Source organism: Prunus mume, linkage group LG1 (assembly GCF_029339155.1).
Source record: "Prunus mume cultivar Tortuosa linkage group LG1, ASM2933915v1, whole genome shotgun sequence".
In the NCBI taxonomy this organism is placed as follows: domain Eukaryota; kingdom Viridiplantae; phylum Streptophyta; class Magnoliopsida; order Rosales; family Rosaceae; genus Prunus; species Prunus mume.
In genome coordinates, this window is record NC_142698.1 from 15,891,264 (window position 1) to 15,912,178 (window position 20,915).

At 37.3% G+C, this 20,915-nt stretch overlaps 4 protein-coding genes across 5 annotated transcripts; 2 read left to right on the forward strand and 2 right to left on the reverse strand.

Annotated features, from left to right (window-relative positions):
* Nucleotides 1–3,129: 3,129 nt before the first annotated feature.
* LOC103343259 (uncharacterized) lies at nucleotides 3,130–4,080 on the reverse strand. Its single transcript, XM_008246927.3, has one exon. The coding sequence runs from the start codon at nucleotides 3,995–3,997 to the stop codon at nucleotides 3,428–3,430; it is 570 nt and encodes a 189-aa protein (XP_008245149.2). The 5' UTR covers nucleotides 3,998–4,080; the 3' UTR covers nucleotides 3,130–3,427.
* A 2,784-nt stretch (nucleotides 4,081–6,864) lies between these two features.
* Nucleotides 6,865–10,089, forward strand: LOC103343249 (WEB family protein At2g38370). Its single transcript, XM_008246919.2, has 2 exons — nucleotides 6,865–7,351; nucleotides 8,312–10,089. The coding sequence occupies exons 1-2, from the start codon at nucleotides 7,196–7,198 to the stop codon at nucleotides 9,821–9,823; spliced, it is 1,668 nt and encodes a 555-aa protein (XP_008245141.2). The 5' UTR covers nucleotides 6,865–7,195; the 3' UTR covers nucleotides 9,824–10,089.
* A 926-nt stretch (nucleotides 10,090–11,015) lies between these two features.
* Nucleotides 11,016–14,763, forward strand: LOC103343237 (saposin B domain-containing protein). 2 transcript variants are annotated; one of them, XM_008246911.3, is made up of 6 exons: nucleotides 11,016–11,171; nucleotides 12,070–12,165; nucleotides 12,333–12,541; nucleotides 12,816–13,013; nucleotides 14,052–14,111; nucleotides 14,337–14,763. In XM_008246911.3, exons 2-6 carry the CDS (start codon nucleotides 12,075–12,077, stop codon nucleotides 14,499–14,501), a joined length of 723 nt encoding a protein of 240 aa, XP_008245133.2. In that variant the 5' UTR covers nucleotides 11,016–11,171; nucleotides 12,070–12,074; the 3' UTR covers nucleotides 14,502–14,763. The 2 variants fall into 2 exon arrangements, with proteins under 2 accessions (XP_008245133.2, XP_016652835.2); XM_016797349.2 differs by lacking the exon at nucleotides 11,016–11,171 and adding an exon at nucleotides 11,223–11,269.
* Nucleotides 14,764–15,202: 439 nt separating this feature from the next.
* On the reverse strand, nucleotides 15,203–16,990 carry LOC103343541 (cationic peroxidase 1-like). The gene is made up of 3 exons (XM_089050565.1): nucleotides 16,924–16,990; nucleotides 16,014–16,201; nucleotides 15,203–15,912 (listed from the first exon to the last, which is right to left on the reverse strand). Exons 1-3 carry the CDS (start codon nucleotides 16,973–16,975, stop codon nucleotides 15,358–15,360), a joined length of 795 nt encoding a protein of 264 aa, XP_088906691.1. The 5' UTR covers nucleotides 16,976–16,990; the 3' UTR covers nucleotides 15,203–15,357.
* Between the last annotated feature and the right edge of the window lie 3,925 nt (nucleotides 16,991–20,915).

The window sequence follows — 20,915 nt, forward strand, 5'->3', positions numbered from 1 at the left end:
AATAGAAGTCCCCAGGAGCTGGTTCCTTGAAAACTCTTCCCTCTCCTGTCTTCGAGGAATTCCACGTGCAAGAAGGCAACAAGAGAAGGATTCTAGAAAGACTTGATTCTGATGTACAAAAGTGGACAAACCTTCAAATAACCGTGGAAGACCTGAAAAGGAAGGTGGAGATTACTGAAAAGAGCAAAAAGGGCAAAGGTATTGAATTTGAAAACTTGAAGGGGCAGCTGGAAGAAGCTGACGAGGCCATCACTAAGTTGTTTGATGTCAATCAAAAATTGATGAAGAACGTTGAAGATGCTCCTCTGTTCTCTGATGGAGCTTTTGGGGTAGTGTCGGATGAAAGCGGGGGTGTGAGAAGAAGGAGACTTTCAGAACAAGCAAAAAGAGGGTCTGAAAAAATCGGGCGGCTACAGTTGGAGGTGCAGAAACTGCAATTTCTTCTACTGAAACTTGATGGTGAAAAAGAAAGCAGAGGATCAACAAGGATCACGGAGCGGAAAACATGAGTTCTTCTGAGGGACTATATCTATGGTGGCAATAGAACCAACCAGAAACGCAAGAAAGCGCCCTTCTGTGCATGCATACAGCCCCCAACCAAGGGGATTGAAGCAATGGAATTTCATGGTCCCATGGTTGTTTTAAAGTAATGATGAGGCATTAGTTTTTTCTTTTTAGAGAGCTTACGTTTTTTTTACAATATTTTCAATAATACAAACAAAATTCACATAATATACACATAATTTTCACATATTATTGAATAAAAATAATATATATTAATTATTTTTAATATATATTATACACCTATCTGAAAAAGTAACCAAAACAATGTACCCCAAACTTGAATATAAAGGTGTGGCTAGGGTATCACTCACCTAGAGAAGAATCACACTAAAAGGTGAAACAAAAGGATTATATGAATGAAGTGAAACTGTGATGAGGTTCATTGTGCACATATATTTCTGTAACCAGTGTTATAGGTACCATCTTGCCATTTCCAGTAGGAAATGCAAGACAACCACTCTAGCAATAATTATGACAATAACAACTTTGGACACTTAGAAGTATATTTTTCTCAAATGGTGTTGTGTAGAAGTGTTGATCAATGCTTGAAGCTCCTTTTAAGAACCTTTGAGTAGGAAATATAACATCCTAGTTAGTACACACAGATCATTTCACCACATATTGAAGCACAACTAGAGATTTTTTCCCTATTGTTGAGGCCCAAAATGTCAAGAGAAGCCTAAGGATGTTCAAAACCCAATATAACGTACAATAGTTGTCACATGTGTAATCCAATCTGTATTTCGGGAATTTATTCCCAAATGAATATATGAATTTTTTTTATACATGATCAAATAATGTACATGTCATGCCAAGCAAATGTCAAATAACTGTGTGCAAGCTAATACATTTTCCAATGTTAAACCACCTGACACGCTTAAGTAGGCCCAAACCACATAAATGCATGAAGCTTGCTGAAAGGGTTGTGGTGTGGATGGTTACAAATGTCTATATGGCTAGTTGAGGGATCAAAGAAGTGGAAGTTTTGGACTGCTTGAGAGCACCAAAACTCAAGCCCTAATTGAAAAGCGTCATAGGGCTTTTCAACAAATCAGCCCAATTGGGCAGCAACCAAATTCAATTAGCTAGACAGATCACTAAAAATATAGCCCACGTAACAAAACAAAACAGGCAAACAAAGGCATATAGAATATCGCTATAGAATGTTTATTGAAAATGTGTAAGCTCGCACACAAGATGTGAAATAAATAATATTAAAAAACAAATGAGAAGAAATATAAAGCTGTAGGAAGTTTTGTCACATATTCAAATACACAATACGCTTCGAAACCCTGATTCATATACTCAATACATCAATTTGTCACATATTCAAATGGATCATCCATTAATTTGAGACTATATATATATATGACTGACTAAAATAATATGGTAAACATGAGATATCAACTTATGATCATATCATACCCTAACCCTAGAAATTTAGAATTGAAGGTTGCCATAAATTTCATAACCAAAAACTCAGTGATGACTTTGGGCAAGTGGCGTACGTCAGGATGTACTTGGAGCCATGTGTGTCTATAATATACCATGCAATGAATGGCCCGCGCGCACATGGAGAGCAAGCACCAGTGGACTCACTTCACCACCAGAGGCTGCCGACAAATTAGATAAACAAATAACTTTTGCATATGTCTGGTTTGGTTGGTGGTTTCAATTAATCCTTTCCATTTCGCTTCCTGTTTATGTTCTTGACCTTCCTCTTCATCATTCATTAAAATGCCAGGAATAAAATCTCCTTGTAGGCTTAGTAGGTACATAAAGATATAGATGTACATGGTGTACTACCCAGTACCCTACACTATATTTGTTATTGATCTTCTTTGTACAATTATAGAATCCTATGCTTGGGACTTGAACACGGATGAGCCCCACCCACATACATATCGTGTTTTTTTATTTTTTTATTTTTTATTTTATTTTTATAGAAGCAATATTGAGTAGAAGGAATTCGAACACAAGACTTCAGGTACAAAGAAAACTATTCTTAAACACTTGAGGCACATGTCCCTTAAACATTTTCATGGTCTTGCTTTTATGTGGGAAAGTCTAGAGATGATTATAGAAAGGCAAGAACTTTTGAGGATGACTTAAGGCTTTGTATGATGAATATCAGATAACCCAATTATTATGGGGTAACAAGATTGAAAGGGGTACCGAATCAAAGCAGTTTGGCTTAATGGACTGATTAATTTAATATTTATCTAACAAAAGAGAGAAGCTTTTACTCTTCGAAAATGCAATTAACATATGTGAGGACAAGGCAGAGCCAGAAAGATTCCAATCATCAAACCAACGCTGCCATGCCACTACTGAATATATGGATGGGAACCTGTACCCCATCTTTCCTCACTGCATTAAATATTTAGCAGACACGGACGCAGAAGAAGAAAAAAGAAACCTTATTCATAATTTGATATGATCAAGCGAGCACAAAATGTTCGCAACAACCAACTAGCTAAGCAACCAGATGCAATCCCTCTTTCAAAACCTACTCGTACTCTCAAACAAAAATGCTGTCTCTCTCTGGTAATATTTACTTCACTGATGACATGTTTCTCTGAACTTGCATATATAATGAAAAGCAAAAGGAGTATTAATGACCTGAAATCGTACATGCATCCAGAAAGCCAATTGCTAGGTACTAGATTAACAATCTTAACACCACCATATATGTTTAAGGGGGAATATTAGGCAGCAGTTGAGGTAATTACTACTACCACATTAATACATTCTAAACATTAATTAAGCAAAACATGAGCGAAGATTACAGAGCATCATCACTAGCCTATAAGAGGTACCTTTGGCCCAGATCCATGGCCAAATATTGACATCATCAAGGCCATTAAAATTGATGGCAGCCTCGGTTGCCTCCACTGGTCACTCTGCTGAATCGAAAGCACAATGTTGAAGTAGGCGAGCCAGCATCCTCCTCCTCCTCAAAGTCTCCCATGGAGTCAAACGATGAGCTTCTGCTCGAAAACCGGCTCCTCCTTCCATGGGACTTCCTTGTGCTCACTGGCACATGCATAGATGAATCTGATGACGAAAACAATGATGAAGGTGAGGAAGGTGAAGAAAGAGAAGATGGCACATGGGTTTTCTTATTGAGACTTATTTTTGGGAAGAGGGCGTGTAAAAGATTGGATCTTGAGTGCTTTTTGGTTGGTTTTTGGAAGGAATTTGAATAGTACGAAGGAGGAGGAGTGAGAGGAGGAATTGGGTCATCACTAAATGTGTGTTTTGGGGTGCCAGGCTGAGATTCCCAGATGAATGGAACACTACCAGCCAGGCCTCCATAGTAGACCTTGAAAGATGGATTGGCTATGGAGCTTTCCTTGGACAGAAGCCTAGAGAAGAACTTGTTTTCATCTTGGGATTTTTGAGGAAGCTCAGGGTTGCCAGTGTTCAACATCTTTGGCTCTTTGGCTCTTTGGCTCTTTGGCTCTTTGGCTCTTGAGTGAGTGAGAAGAAGGGGCTTCAACTTCAAGTGGTGAGAGAAGGTGGAAGTAGGAGAGGAGGCACATTTAGTACTCCCAAGTTGGGACTAAATAATTCCGCAACACATCAAGTCAAACAAACATGATACGTTCATAATATAAATTAATCTAACCATGTTGCGCAAGCATAATTACTATATTGTTACTTTAATTACATGCAGCTTTTTTCCGCAGATTTGTGTGATCAAACGGATGACGTGGGCTCAATAGGGCCGTTGGATGCCAAATCAAGAAGAATATGTAGTTGTAAGGGTATATCGTTGGGTCTGAACTAACACATCAGTAGTTGGGTACCTTTGTTTGTGGTCCTTTGGCACTGTACTCCTGATTAAGGCTTATTGTTCGATTTTAATTAACTCTCTTAAGAAAATTTCTTGACTGCCTTGCACCGCGAACACATCGGCCTCATACTAACAACCCAAATGGATGCCTATAATTCAGCTGGTAACATAATTATGTAACATTTAAAGATAAGCACATATTGGATGTGAAAGAATGTGTATGAGCAATATGACCTTTGCGTAGTAAAATGGGTCCTTTGATGGATCGAATTTGATTCATGCATGACATGATGCATACCCTTCGTCGAACCCATGTTCAACACCTTCTTTTGTCAAACAAGTATCATGCCACCACTGGCGGACCAGAAATTTTTGAACGAATGCAATATTGACTAAGTATGAAAATGATTTTTCGGAATAATCATTTTCTCAAGATAATTTTTGGCGGCTTTGATTCCTTATACATCAAATAAGAAAACTTGAATTTATAGGATTTTAGTATGAAGTATATATTGACTTAATGAGCCATCATTTTTAGCTTAAATTGTATTTTGCACTAAAACCGAATTTTCATATTTTGATTTGATGGGAATTTGATTTTCTAGTATTTTTATTTGAATCCAAATGGGGAGTACTTCATTATTTACATTGTAAACTTAAGTAAATGGAGTAATATAAAAATAAATAAAAGTAAAAAGACAAAGACATTTACTTAAATGTTGAAAATGAAAATAAGGTAATTTGACACCAGTTGAGCAAAGGGGCAATTTGAAGCACCTACAATAGTTTTTCCGGCGAAAGGAGGTGCAGCTGCACCTCTTTGCGCCTTAATAGATCCGCCTCTGCATGCCACAATAAATTGTGTGCATTCTGAGAGGAATTGTTCAAAGTCTTAAGTTCCTGGTTCTAAAGTCACACTCATGTAATTATTTTTTGTTTGTTTTTTGGACGGTCTCATTTGTTTAATTATACCAAAGTCTTTAAAAACAGAGAGGCTAGAATCTTGCCTGTAAGGCTGTAAACAAAAAGGATTGCTTGTTCGATTGGTCCTAATAATTCAAAACTGACCCGAATCTTAAAACACTTAAATCACTTTTATTAATAGCGCTTTTATTAGAAGCAAGTAATGTTTTCAATAAAAACTCTCTTACGTACTATGATCATATCTCTACTGACTACTGGTATTATATATGCATTTGTGTATAATTAACTTATTTGAATTCCGTTTGCCATAAACAAAAACATAATCTAATTTCTTAATTGCGACTGAAATCTAATCTCTATGACGATAACTGAGAAAGTGACATGAATTTATTAGATTTCAGTCGCATGCAGCAGCATGCAGCATGCCCTCATAACTCTCTCTCGATCAAAAGGCTTCTGTGGTCGCAACTGTTACACGCCTAAAAGTTGCTGAAGCCAATATCGCCCTGTTGCTATTTGCTAGCACATGTGTTTTTAATGCGTAGAATTGTCCCTTTCATTTCTTCAAAGGATGTAAGGGAGGGAAATCTTTTAATTGGGCCGGCGTTTTTAAACTTTTCGGCCCACTCTAAACTCTCATAAGAAACGGACCACTGACATGTTTGCTATTTTGGACATGGAACGCATGAACTCAATTCTTCGGCCCAACAGAAGTAAAATTCAAACGCAGACTTTGCTTTTTGCACAGTATGAAAGTTCAAACGGTAACCTCAATACCTCGTAATGTTCGTTAAGGTTAAAAGGTTAAAGTGACAACGAGTTGGTTTGCACACAAACCCACAAAAACAGTTGATAAAGTGAGAGACAATATCAACCAAACTATCTTTGGTTGGTTCCACTTTTATGTTCCTTTTCTTAATTCCTCACTTATATCTAATTCATTCTTTTAATGTATTCAGTTAGTTAGTATTATGTAGCTACTATTGTACCGCATTTATAGACTTCGTTGTTTCTGAACTCTTTATGCATAGCGTCATATGTATTTCTTAAAGATATAACATGTTGAGAAAACATCACTTTATACTTATTTTTCTTCAATTCAACTTCGATTATGTTTATCAACATTGCCCAAAGTATGATACTTCAAACCTAAAATCGAAGCGATAAATTAATACAAGACTAGCTACCTTAAAATCTAAGCTCTAAAATTTTACACGTTTAAAAAATCTTCTAACCTTCTAAGCTCTAAAATGGTTAATTTTTAATCAAATACTGCTCTCTCTCAGTTTTGGTGAACGCTGGGGGCCATGGATTCACTCGAGTATCTCTGAGAGATTCGAACGAACAGCAACAGCCCAACAGCCCAAGCCAAAGAGGACAAAGTGCTTTCCTTAACGCGCTTTTATGATTACCCAGAAGGCAGAAGCCCGTTAGGTGATATGGCTTTTTGTTGCCGTTGAAAAACGAACGACACTCGCGCGTACAATGCCCCCACCATTTTCAAAAATCAATGCGCATATCACTCCACTCCCGCCTTTCCAATAAGGCCCATAAAAACTCAGCATTATATCTCCTCATCTTCCCCTGCAACATCCGTAAAACACTCAAAAAATCAAGGGTAATTCTGGAACTTCAAATAAACCAAACGTCTCTTTTGATTTTTGGATTTTTTTTTTCCTTTTTATGTTTCCCTCTTTTCTCGATTTTTGCTATGTACTAATAGCCGTGCTTCTTAGGTTTGTGTGACTGAAGACTCTGAGCTCTGCTCAAACCATAACCAAACATCATTACTTGCTAATTTTGTCTCCCACCAAACTCATTCTGTTCATAACAAGTCTTGGGTTTCTGAAAGTTTGGATCTTTGTTTTTCATTTTGTTGGGATTTCATTTTAGTTGTCGGGTTTTAATATGGAGCCTGATTCGGGTTTGGATGTGAAGAAGGAGAGGGTTTTCAGGGCAGAGATCGATACTTCAGCTCCTTTTGAATCGGTGAGGGAGGCAGTGAGTCGATTTGGTGGAATCGGTTACTGGAAACCCGCTCAGACTAAGCCTTCCGGGCCTGAGGTATGCTCCCGCTTACTTTCTTTCTCTCCAGACGAATAAAGATAGGGTTTTTCTTTTGGAAAATGAAGAAATTGGGAATGGGATTTTTATTTTAAAGCAGAAAAATTACATGGATTGGGATTTATGGCCTTGTTCTTTGGGGTCAGGAGGAAGTTTGAGTTAAATGTACTTTTGTGTTCTTTAAACTTGGTTGTTGGTTCACATTGTTAATTGTAATAGAGGCGCACTCTCACATTGAGCAACCCAAGTGATCCGTTTGCTTCCAAACATAGTTTAACTTTTAAAGAAATTTGTGACTGTCAGTTTGTATGAAATGGTGTGCCAAAGAGTCTGCACTATCTTATTGGGCTGCCATTGTTGGATTTTATGGCTTTATGGCTCAAGAAGATCCCGCAGGATAATCCTTTCGTGTGGAGAAAACTGGGGTGTTGTGTTTACTTTAGTCTCAAAGCAATAGTGGATTATGTCACTGTAGGGGACTCAAGGTTTTGGTTTGTTCCATAATGTAGTGTTTTCTGATACATCTTGCCATATATTAGTATGTAGTTCCACTGAAGGGGAGATTACTAAGTTGTAACTCTGGGCTCTTTTGGTGTTCAAATCAATTTTTAGGGTACCCATTTTATAGAATTACTAGACCATGACCTCCTAAGACCCTGATTCTCTATATATTTCCTGTCATAGAGAGACTGGCAATAACTCCTAAGCCCCAGATTTTCTTTCTGCATCCGCAACTTCATGAATGAGAGCGATTACTTGATAACCGAAGCTGGCTTTCTACAGTTTAATTTTCTGTCTTTTTGGTTCTTCTGATATCTCTCGTATAAGTTTTTTTCCTTCTTTATATTAATTATTTCTTCCCCTTCTATTTATTGCTTACTGAAATGCTAAATGAAGCATGGTTTCTTGTTTTATGTGTTTAATAACCTTATCGTATGGTGACATTTCTCCTATTAACAGCATGACATGGAAGAGGTTGGCACTGCGAAACTGGAGGAGCAGGCTTTACAGTTGGAGAAGGATCTCACTTTGAAAGAAAAGGAAACTCTGGATGTTCTAATAGAACTTGAACAAACTAAAAAGGTTATTGATGAGTTAAAAAAGAAGCTACAGAAAGAAGCATCTGAAGTGAATATGGCCCTTGAGACAAATAGAGGTAAGGAATACATGACTCCAGTGGAAAATGAAGACGATAAGGAAAACCATGGGAATGAGGGTGGTCGCTGTAATTCAATGGAAGGTGTGACTCCATGCTCTTCTTCAGCTCCAGGTTTAATCTTAATGGAATTGAAACAGGCTAAGTTGAACCTTACCAGGACTACAACTGATCTTGCTGACATTCGAGCTTCTGTTGAATCATTCAACAAGAAATTAGAGAAAGAAAGAATCATGCTTGAGAAAACCCGTGTGAGGTTAACATCAAATTCTTTGAAAGTATTATCTCTTGAAGAAGAGCTAAAGAAAACAAAACTAAAGCTGCAGTTGGCAAAGGATGCTGAAACTAAAGGTGGTCCTGATAATTCTTTAGATATTTCAAAGGAGCTTCACCGATTGAGTTCTGAGACAGAGCAGTTCAAAAGAATGGCAGAAGCTGCAAAGTCAGAGGTCGTGAGAGCAACATCTGAGATTGAACAGACAAGAACTAAGATAAAAACAGCTGAAATCAGGTTGGTTGCTGCCAGAAAAATGAAAGAGGCAGCAAGAGCGGTAGAAGCTGTTGCTCTTGCAGAGATTAAGGCTCTATCATACCACGAGAGTTCATCTGGAGATTCATTGCAGAAGCATGACAGAGTGACTCTTTCATTTGAGGAATACTCATCTCTAACTCGCAAAGTTCGAGATGCAGAGGAACTTTCTAAGAACAGGGTAACAGATGCCATGCTTCATCTTGATGAAGCAAACGTATCAAAAACAGAAATCCTGAAAAAGGTAGAGGAAGCAACTGAAGAAGTCAAAACCACTAAAAAGGCATTGGAAGAAGCTCTGAACAGAGTGGAGACTGCAAATAAGGGGAAACTAGCAGTTGAAGAAGCTCTTCGCAAATGGAGATCCCAGCATGGTCATAAAAGACGTTCGGTACACAACTCTACCAAGTTCAAAAATCCACACCCATCTAATCATGGGAGAGATCTGCAATTACGTGACGTAAATGGTCTGAATCTTGTTACTGATGGGTCAATACCCGTTCTGAAGCCAACCTTATCAATAGGACAGATACTAAGCAGGAAGCTGCTTTTGCCAGAAGAGGTTGAAATGGAGGTGGCCGGGAAAAGCCCTGTAAGGCAAAAGATGTCACTGGGGCAAATGCTCCAGAAACAAAATGGCGATCAACCCTTTTCTAGGAGGTCTGAGAGGGAAAGCAATGTCAGGAATTCTTCTGCTAAGAGAAAGAAGTCTGGATTTGCTCGATTCTCACTACTTTTGACAAAGCAAAGCAGGAAAAAGAAGAAGCCAACTCCAAACTTGAAGTGATTCAGCTTTGTCAATCAGCTGACCTCAATCAAGAACTGACTTTAGTTGTGTGTGTGCGCGCGTGTGTTTTTCCTCTCCTCCATCTCCGATTGTTCTTGCTTAAGAATTGATTTGTTTCGTTTAGATGGGAGTTGTTCCCAGACTTCTGGTTTTACTTATTATCTATATAGCCTTTATGTATTGGTTGTTAAAATGTTTGTAAAAGACGCGTATCTATCTAATGCTAAAACTCTTCTCTAGAGCGATGTTTAATCTCTTCCCAGAAAGGTGACAAACAATTGAAGATAGGCTTCTAGATGGATAGTCCAAATTTGTGGTAATTGTTCCAAGTAATCTAATTGTTTAATAACTTCATATGGTGGTCAATGTCAATCGTGCCTTGTACCAAAAAAGAATTGTGCTTTGTCCCAAAAAAGCAATTGTTGGTGGAGATATCAGAGCCTGTAAGAGCCAATAATCAATTGGTTTAAAAAGAAAACCAATTAGGATTCATCAAGCATGCAAATTTGACCAAATTACGATATAAAAGAATTCATCAAAACAGGCCAACTTCCATTTCAAAAGTTATATCCCTATTTCATCTTATTGATGATTTAATCCTTTTTTTAAAAAAAAATTTAATTATTTATTTATTTTTATAACGTGTTTCTGAATAATTTTCATCCAAACAAGAAAAAATAATGGAACAAAAAATACTTCTTTGGAATATCCCCTAGTACTTCTTAAGATAACTCACAAACCGTATTAGTAAAAACGTGTCAAAAGAGATGATCTGCACAATTGTAAAATATGAATTTAAATAGAAAATAATGCAAATTTTAATTTTTTTTTTCACTACTTTGAATAATGATGGGTTGATTGGAATTTGTTTTTTACCCAACATTGAGCAAAAATGGATAGAAATACCCTTGACGCCGTGAAAGAAATTGACGGAATTTGTGACTTGTCCTTAAATTGCTATAATTATGAAACTATAAGGGCATAATTGACAAAAATGAAACTAACTAAGAGAAAAAAATAAAATAAAAATGAGATAAACTACAAGTAAAAAAAAAAAGTGACGTTTAGCTAAGGAAAAAAATCCCCAATTTTTTTTTTTTTTTTGGTCAACCAAAAAAAAATCCCCAATTCTAATTGGATAGGCAGGAGATCACAACTTCCAATTTGACACGTTGGAAGCAGTCCATGTGGCATGTTGCTTAGCACATAAGAAGCCAAACCCAGATCGGCAGCTGTATAAATAAAGGAAGCAAGCAACCACCAACGACAATTCAACGCATCGCCAACCCCTCAACACTTGAAAGGAAAGAAGCGGAATTTCAAAATCCTGCTTTTTCCACAAACCCAGGTAAATATATCTCTCCATGTATCAATCTCCGATTGTTTGGGATTTCAATTCTGCTCCTTTTAGTTTTTCCTGCATCGAAAATCGTTAGATATTTACAAGTATAACTCCAAATCCTGGCTCAAACTTGTTCCTTGTTTTCTTTCGCACGTTTTCTCAGCAGAAAGCACCAAGCTGATTTTTAAGATTTTATTTGATATCTCTCTATCTAGTTTTTCTGTTTTGCTTTTCCTTTCAATGTTTTCGGCATGTCTGGTATTTGGTTATGTATGATTGTTTATTTCGTTGTTCTGTTTCTATGTCGTTGACAAAGTTTCTTGCTTTTGGTCTCTAAGTAAGGTTGTGTTTGTTTGGTTGTTGATGTTATTGCTGTTATGTTTTAACTAGTAATATCATTTCAATTGGGTAATCACCATAAACATGACTAGCAAATCCAAAGAGTGGTGAATTCAGCTTCCAGTAGACTTTAACTAGCTTTTCCTTGCCCAATTTGGTTTGGTGAATTCAGCTTGTTCAAAACTTGGACAGGTGTGTTACAAACAGTATTGAAGTGAGTGATGAATAGAGGGCTATGGCCCTTATCCTAGTTCATTGAGCCCTTGTTGTGTTGATATCTAGTGACATAAGGCAATAATTTCCCAGTTTTAAAAGGCACAAAGTATTCTTAGAATGTAATTAGAATGAAGTCACAAAATTCTGATTGGGTCTTCTATCTATTCTTGAACCTTGTTTGCACCTTAAGCTCTCTTGTTACTACATTAAGATTATCTCACCGCCACTTTCTTCGGTTTCTTTATGTCGTGAACCTGCATGTATGATCAATTATGGGCTGTCATCGTTTCAAGTACTAAATTTTTTCTCATAGAGGCCTTCTTATGTTGTTGGATGATTGCCGCTTCAGGCACCATGGATGTGAGAGTTGGGGTCTTAGTTCTTTTTGTGCTGGGAGCTAGTTGGGCCGGTGATGCTAGACATCTGGCAAACCTAAATTTACCAGGTAAAAAAATCCGCTTTCCAATGAGAATGAAAGTGGAACATGTTTTTGGTAATTCAATTGTCGTTGAAAATCTAGGGTCCCATTGACACCTCGATTTTTCTAGAGAAGTAATTGCTTCTCATGCAGCAAACTTATTGCTTAACTGATGGCTTTACTCTCTGATTCAGTTACAAAGACAGCCTACCATATTCAAGAGGTGGAAACTCAAACTTTACAAGTTTCTGGGGATGAATTTGTTGGAAATGATAATGTGTGCACATTGTGTGAGGAGTTTGCTGCCCAGGCACTTGATTACCTTGATGAAAACAAGACCCAGACTGAGATCATTGAAGCCCTACATCAGACCTGCTCTCAATTGCGCTCTTTCAAGCAGCAGGTAGTTGCCTTTTCCAATTGCGACAATATAGTTTTGTAGAAAAACTGCACATAAACTAAAAGATGTGTCTGGTTAACTGCAGCCATCCCCAAAATTGTTTCTATTAGTTTTTGAGCATGTCAGTACAAATTTACAAGAAGTTTTATAGAGTTCTAATACGCTATGAAATTTATTACTATAAGAAGCTTTATAGGGTTCTGATAATTATCCCAAGCCCCCTACCTCCGGAAAAAACATCCTGAATGTCTATTTTCTTTTTCTTTTTGTGGGACAGTGTATCACTTTGGTGGACTATTATGCTCCTCTCTTCTTCTTAGAGGTCTCCTCTCTACAACCTAGTGAGTTCTGCCGGAAGGTCAACCTCTGTCAGCAGGTTGCTTTATTTTCTTCACAACTCCGAGAGGATAGCTGTGGATTATGTCACCGTGCTGTTTCAGAAGTATTGGTTAAGTTGAAAGATCCTGATACACAGGTTCGTATGTGCACTATTCATTTAACTAGAAGAAACGTAATTCTGAATTTATCATATTTTGATAAGTAGCTCTTAATGTTTACTTTTCTTGACCTTGACTTGCCCACAAATATTTTTGTGTGTGTGTGATTAATTATAATTACCATTATCCTTTGGAACTTACAAGATGGAACCCTGTGCCAGTTTTATAGAATCCTCAAGCTTAAGAAGAAAACTTGAAGCCGTCCATACATCAATCTTAATTCGTATTCCTTCTTTATTAATCACTGATATTTAGTTTGTATCCAAAAGGTCACAAACTACTGCACATGTGAATTGAGTTAAATCGTGTACCATGCTTGACCCATGCTAGGTTGCCGTTATTGGATCCATCTAAGGCCAAATAAATAATAAATGACTCTAAACCTGAAATGCTTTTTATCCTTTTATTGGTAGCTTTTTGTAATCGCCTTCAAGCCCTCTCCAAATCTTGGAAAACCTCCACCACCACCCTTTGCAAAAAGTAGAAGGATATTATAAAGTATACAAAGAGAGGTAGAAACTGTTTTGTAAATGAGCAGCCACTACTTAGATAGACTGACAGAATTGGTTGAGTTGCAAAGCTTACAGATTACACTGGCAGCTTTGAACAGTTGTGTGGAATGTTTATTTAGGATTTGGGATGTATGTTTTCAGAAATGCTTCTGTCTGCAAACATAGATGAGATACCAATACAATTTTGGTAGATATGAGTAATATAGTGATGTTATAAATGCATTGACCTTAATGAGAACTAAAAAGATGTACCTGAATCCTGAGTGAAAACTTAATAAGGAACTTTTCAGTTGGAGTGTGGGTAGAACATACTGCTGGAATTTCTCTTGATTTTAGCAACTTTGCAATTATTTCTAGTGAGAAATGTCTATGATTACTTATAGTTGACATTTCTTATTGGAGATCCTTCATTCATCCATATACATTCAGAAATATTATATTCCATGAGCCAAGTGGCTTGATTCTACCAAGACAGCTTAAATGCTCTCTTTCTTTTTCTGTCAGCTGGAGATCATTGAGTTGCTTTTGAAGGCGTGCAATTCGGTGGAGAACTATGCCAAAAAGGTGAGGACAATTAAGAAAATTAGTCAATATCTTTAGTGTGTTTTTACCAGGAAGTTAGCTTTACTAAAGATTTATTGGCCCCATAATGTTGGACTAGAATATAGATAGAAGAGAGATTTTCATGAACTGCTGATCAAACTGAAAGTTGATATTCATCATTCAATGTAGTTTCACTGCTTCAGGACGTTCGTTTAGTTCTTCTAATATCCTAAAATTTTTTGGCAGTGCAAGAGGATTGTTTTCGAATATGGACCGTTATTTCTTGCCAATGCAGAGCAGTTCCTTGAAACAACAGACATATGCACTACACTTCACGCCTGCAATTCGAGCGTAGCTAGTACCGAGGAAGCATCGGCAGTGACAGTTGTAACTGTTCTGTCTGACTCTTAGTCTCGGCAACAAAGAGATACTGGAATGATGGAGGAATGATGGAGGAATGATGGATCCATTCTGTCTTGACTGTCTGAATCTTAGTCTTGGCAACAAAGATACCCTGGAATGGTGTGACTACCACTTCACTTTATGTATTTTTACACTCCTAGGTGCTTGCCTGTGCTATTATATATTTGTGACTGGACACATGATTGAACATTTGTTGTAAAATATGTGCTATAAAACTCAAATGCTTTTATGAAAATGTTTGATCCTGTAACTTCAACTTTCCTTGTGGTGAAATCGAAAAATTACGAAACAGGTCAAATCCATTTCCAGCTCTCATAATCAAAACAGTCATGCATGTAAAAATGACCACCCCATGCATAAGTCTAAGTAAGTGTGAGACCAGAAGGTTCAAGCGATGCCAAGTACATGCTTTGTTTGTTTCTTCTTTTGGAAAATAAATTAAAGAGAAGAATTGGTAGGGCATTTTGTTGGTTTCATGAAGCTTCCCTTGCTGGCCTATTTCCAAACCCGCATGTTTTTCAAGTGGTTTGAAAAGTCCAGTGTCCAATCTTTGTTTCATAGTTTGGCACAATGAAGCCTCATCATACTAAACTTGGATTTCAATCCTTTTAAATAATTTATCAAATTAATCCATTGTTATATGAAACATCCAATCCGACAGCAGAAGTGTCTCATCCCAAAGGATCCAGTTAAAAAGAAAAGTGGCACATCTTTAATTCTAAATTCTAATCATATACTGAAATCAGGGAGATCTATTGGTGTAATTTATCCATATTTCTAGAACAAAGCATATTATTTTCAAACCAGCCAAGCCAAGGCTAAGCTGTAGTTCTTAAAACAAGGTCTAGTTGACCTTTCGACAGTTTGTTCTAATTTGACCACTGAAGCCTGTTAGAGGGCTAAGGAGTCCCATCTTGTTCATCGCTTCGGCAAAGTCTTCCATAAAACTGGCAGCATTATTGGCATACGCATCCACCGCGGTCTTTGTGAACCCACCACTGTATAGCTGCTGGTCTGAGTGCAGCAGCCCCTTCTGGCTCACCACGTTCTTGAAGTAGGCATTGTCGAACGTGGTTGGGCTTGTGATGTCAAGTTGAGACAAAATGTTGTCGCCTGAGCCTCCATTTCCTGGGCACTTTGCTTTCACAACTGCTGCAAATGAAGCGTTGATATGGGTGTCGTTGTAAAGACGTCCACGGAAGACTGCGCACCTCGCTTGCCCTATAATGTGAGCTCCTGATAGAGCCACCATTTCTTTCACGGTGAAGCCCTTTTTGGAGAAAGCCGCAATTAGTTTGGTCACATTGGCGAAGGGGCTGGGGAGGTCTTCGGTTGCGGTCAAGTTTGCAGCGGTGGAGTCTCTTCTGCCCAATGCCACTGTGTAAGTGGGTCCACCCAGCTGATTAGAACAGAATGGAAGAGATTAGAACAGAACAGAAGAGACTATTATGAAGACAGTAATTAAATTATAGGAATTGAAGGAGATTGTTGGCGGCTTACTGCAACAATGGAATCCCTGGCAGCAACGGCCAGGATGTCAGCACAGGAGACCATGTTGGGGCAGAGGCTCTCCAATTCAGCTTTGATATTGTCGATTACCTCAAATCCTCTGAGAGAATTGGCATTGGCCACTGACGTTTTCTCTCCTTTAAAGGTTGGCGTGTCGTCCAAAAGCAACGATGCATCCACTGGCGGATCCAGAAATTTTTTAGCAGATGTGTAATATTGACTAAGTATGAAAAATAATTTTTTGGAATAATCATTTTCTCAAGATAATTTTTGGCGGCTTTTATTCTTTACACATCAAATAAGAAAACTTGATTTTATGAGATTTTAGTATGAAGTATATATTGACTTAATGAACCATCATTTTTAGCCTAAATCGTATTTTGCACTAAAACCGAATTTTCATATTTTGATTTGGTGGGAATTTGATGTTCTAGTATTTTTATTTGAATCCAAATGGGGGGTACTTCCTTATTTACATTGTAAACTTAAGTAAATGGAGTAATATAAAAATAAATAAAAGTAAAAGGACAAAGACATTTACTTGGTAATCTGTACACCAGTTGAGCAAAGGGGCAATTTGAAGCACCCACAATGATTTTTCCGGCAAAGGGAGGTGCAGCTGCACCTCCTTGCGCTACGTCCGCCATTGGATGCATCACATCCCTGTCATTCAATAATCAAACTGGTTACGTACAAAAAAGAAAAAAGTAAATATGCATAATGCATGCATGTATTTCTTAGTATTAGTATGTCATCATTTCAATAAACAGATTTTGCACCAAAAAAAAAATAGTACTAATTTACGAAACATGTCTGAAACTGAAAGTAAGGGTCAAAGCAGATTGTTGAATTGAATCTACTTGAAATTTAAAAGAAACTGAGACAAGAAAGGGTCCCAAACTTACGTTAACAAAACAATCGTGGAAATGCAGACGGAGCAAGGAAGCTCCCATGCGAGCTTCTTTGTGCACCGCTGAGTCCACTGCGGATTTGATTGTGGACAGGGCATCGGGGCAGTTTTTGTCATAAAAACTAGCGGATAACTCAGCAGAAGCTACTCCTCCAAGTCCAACACCAACGATGAGGAGAAGAACAAGTGAAAATGAGAGTTTGAAGAAGAAAGTTTGGTAGCAGCCCATGGCTAATTGGCTTGATGTGAGAAGGCTGAGAGAGATAACAAGAGAATTTTGTATAGCAAATGAAGAATCTAGGCTTCAAAGCTTCAAGGCTTGAATAATGTGATGAAGTGCGAGGTTTCAGACCCAACGTATTTATAGCCCGCCCAGTGGCTAATTGGCTTGATGTGATTAAGTGCTTGGAGATGCTATCAATTGACACAAATTTACCTATTTACGATAACGTTTAACAATTGACACAATGTAACACTTAGTCCTCACCTCACTCAAACGACGAATAGGGAATTAGGTGGTAGACTTTCTAATGTTGGAAAATTCTCATATAATTACATAATATATTTGTCCCATTGCTTTTTTTTTTTTTTTTTTTTTTTTTTGTGGGTGGGGGGTGTTCGGTTGCATTTGTCCCTTGGCTAGTCTTTGTACCATTTTCTCATGTTTTACATTTTACAACTGAAAAGCAGTAATTTTTTTTCTTCTCTCTCCTTGTTTTACTCCATCTTACTTCGCCTTATGACCTTTCAAATTTCACACAAGTTTGCGTTTGGATTTTGCTAAGCCAACTATCCTTTAATCAAAACCTAGATGGTAAGATCCAGTCGAGTGCTCAAATCCAAGCCCAAGCCGGGCCGGGTTGGGCTTTAAAGAGAAGAGAGAAAATATCGGGCCGGGTCAGGTCGGGTTTTATTAGAAAATTCAAAGCACAAGCCCCACCCACGAGCCGGGCTTGAGAAAGTCCATTGGGCCGGGCCTAAACGGGCCTACTTCATTAAAAAAATCATAAACTTAAATCATAAAGGCATTTTAGTCCAAATTTAAGATTAAACTCACTTAATTCTAATATTTTCACATCAAACCAAATTCATAAAACACCCAATAATGTCACACAACTTAATAAGATTTGCCACAAAAATAATAAAACCAAGTATTATTTTTGAGGTTATTATATAAAACCCTGTTCAAATTCTTGATTCCATATATATAGTGTGAATATTAATTTCACATTTTTTAAGTAATTATCTTACTATTTTGGCTGGCTCACTTGTTGTTTGTAAGTTGATGAGCACTTATTCCATATTAACAATTCATGACAGCTTTGAGAGCAACGTTTAACAATTTACGATCACATACATCTTTATGCTTATCTGTCATGGAGAAGTGACTTCAATTAGAAAACCTACTCTAAATTTGCTACTTTGATATGTACTTTAATGGTTCTGTGTTGTAATGTGTTTCTATAATTTCGGCTGTGCCATATAGGGCTCGTCAATGGGCCGGGCTGGGCTTTAAAAAGGAGAGAGAAAATATCGGGCCGGGCCAGATCGGGTTTTATTAGAAAATTCAAAGCACAAGCCCCACCCACGAGCCGGGCTTGAGAAAGCCCATCGGGCCGGGCCTAAACGGGCCTACTTCATTAAAAAAAATCATAAACTTAAATCATAAAGGCATTTTAGTCCAAATTTAAGATTAAACTCACTTAATTCTAATATTTTCACATCAAACAAAATTCATAAAACACCCAATAATGTCACACAACTTAATAAGATTTGCCACAAAAATAATAAAACCAAGTATTATTTTTTAGGTTATTATATAAAACCCTTTTCAAATTCTTGATTCCATATATATGGTGTGAATATTAATTTCACATTTTTTAAGTAATTATCTTACTATTTTGGCTGGCTCACTTGTTGTTTGTAAGTTGATGAGCACTTATTCCATATTAACAATTCATGACAGCTTTGAGAGCAACATTTAACAATTTACAATCACATACATCTTTATGCTAATCTGTCAAAGAGAAGTGACTTCAATTAGAAAACCTACTCTAAATTTGCTACTTTGATATGTACTTTAATTGTTTTGTGTTGTAATGCGCTTCTATAATTTCAGCTGTGCCATGTAGGGCTCGTCAATGCACCGGCCGCGTCGGGCCATGCCGGGCTTTAAAGAGGAGAGAGAACATATCAGGCCGGGCCGGGTTTTATTAGAAAATTCAAAGCCCAAGCCCGACCCATGAGCCGAGCTTGAGAAAGCCCATTGGGCTGGGCCGAGCTAAGCCCAACGGACTGGGCCTAAACGGGCCTACTTCATTCAAAAAAAATCATAAACTTAAATCATAAGGGCATTTTAGTCCAAATTTGAGATTAAACTCACTTAATTCCAATATTTTCACATCAAACCAAATTCATAAAACACCCAATAAAGTCACACAACTTAATAAGATTTGCCACAAAAATAATAAAACCAAGTATTATTTTTTAGGTTATTACATAATTAGACCGTAATACGTTTTAAGAAATAATTTCAAAAAATAATAAGTATCAAAAAAATATTTTTTTTAAAGGATGGTATGAATAAATATGCAAATATTTGGTGATGTGTTCAAGAAAAGCATGATTATATTTGGTGGTACGATTATGTTTCGTGATATGATTATATTTGGTGATGTGATATGTTGTTCATCTTATTTTTATAAACTAGGAATGACACAATTAATGTGCTAATCATCCAATTATAAACTAGAAATGAGTAAAGAAAAGTAAATGAAATGAAACAAATTATATATGTGATTTAAGTGATATAATCATAAACCTAAACTCTTATTTATACATAATTATATATGTATGAGGGCCCAACGGGCCGGTCTTTTCTGGGAGGGCCAGGCCGGACTTTCTTGGGCTTAATCGGCTCGACCGCTTCAGACACCCAAGCCTAAGCCTAGCTCGCCCAAGGCGGGCGGGCCATCTCAAAGCCAATAACGGGCCGGGGTTTTTTTGATGGGTCGGGCTGGCCCCCATCGGCCCATGAGCCCGCGGGCCACATGATGAGGCCTAGTGCCATGTTATTTTTTGGGCTTAGAAAACTCTTTAGGCCTTGTTTGGTGGGCCGTGCTGTCTTGGAGTATTGACCTAGGTTGGCTTGAATTGGGTTGAACTTTAAGTACTATAAGTTGTTTGGTATGAGTCATTCTATAGTGAGGTCCTTATATTAGCCCTTATGTGAGGCTCTATCTCTTAACCGTTGGATTTAATGGTTAATTGTTGGATCAAATGGTTAACCGTTTGATCAAATTAGTTAGCCTGATTCAACGGTTAAGAGATAGAGCCTCACCTAAGGGCTATATATAAGGCCCTCACTATAAAATTATTGTGTTTGGTATATCACTAAATTGGGCCAGACTCCATTAGACTTAAGTCCAGTCCGTTGTTTGGTACATTGGACTGGACTGCATTGGACTTCAATTTTTTTTATAAATTAATTTCAATGTTTATTAGATTATTTAACATCATAAGTAATTATTTTAAAAAACATTCACACAAAATTAAAAATAAGAAATTCATGTGAAGATACATCCATAAAATTAGTCCAAAATTCTCAAAATTAATAATAAATGCAAAAAGCTAGGACAATGAAGGGGGAAAAAACCCATGTTAGCCAAATGAAAATGCAAGGGCCCTAATGCATCCTAATCAAAATCTGCATAAACCTATAGCATTGAAAGTAAAGTCTAATACTGAAATCCTAATTGAGAAAGCAACAATTTGTCCAAAGAAATCATGATATCGTGGCATGCAGCCTAAAAAAGCAATGAAATGAAAAAATGAAGGTATTAAAAAAGAGCATGGCTGTTGAAAAAACTAAGAAGCATGAAAGAAAAACCTTGATAACTCAATCTGCAAAGCTTGCTATATATGATTGAGGACAATATAGAACCAATTACTTATTACAACACCTCATTCTGATGTTTGACAAA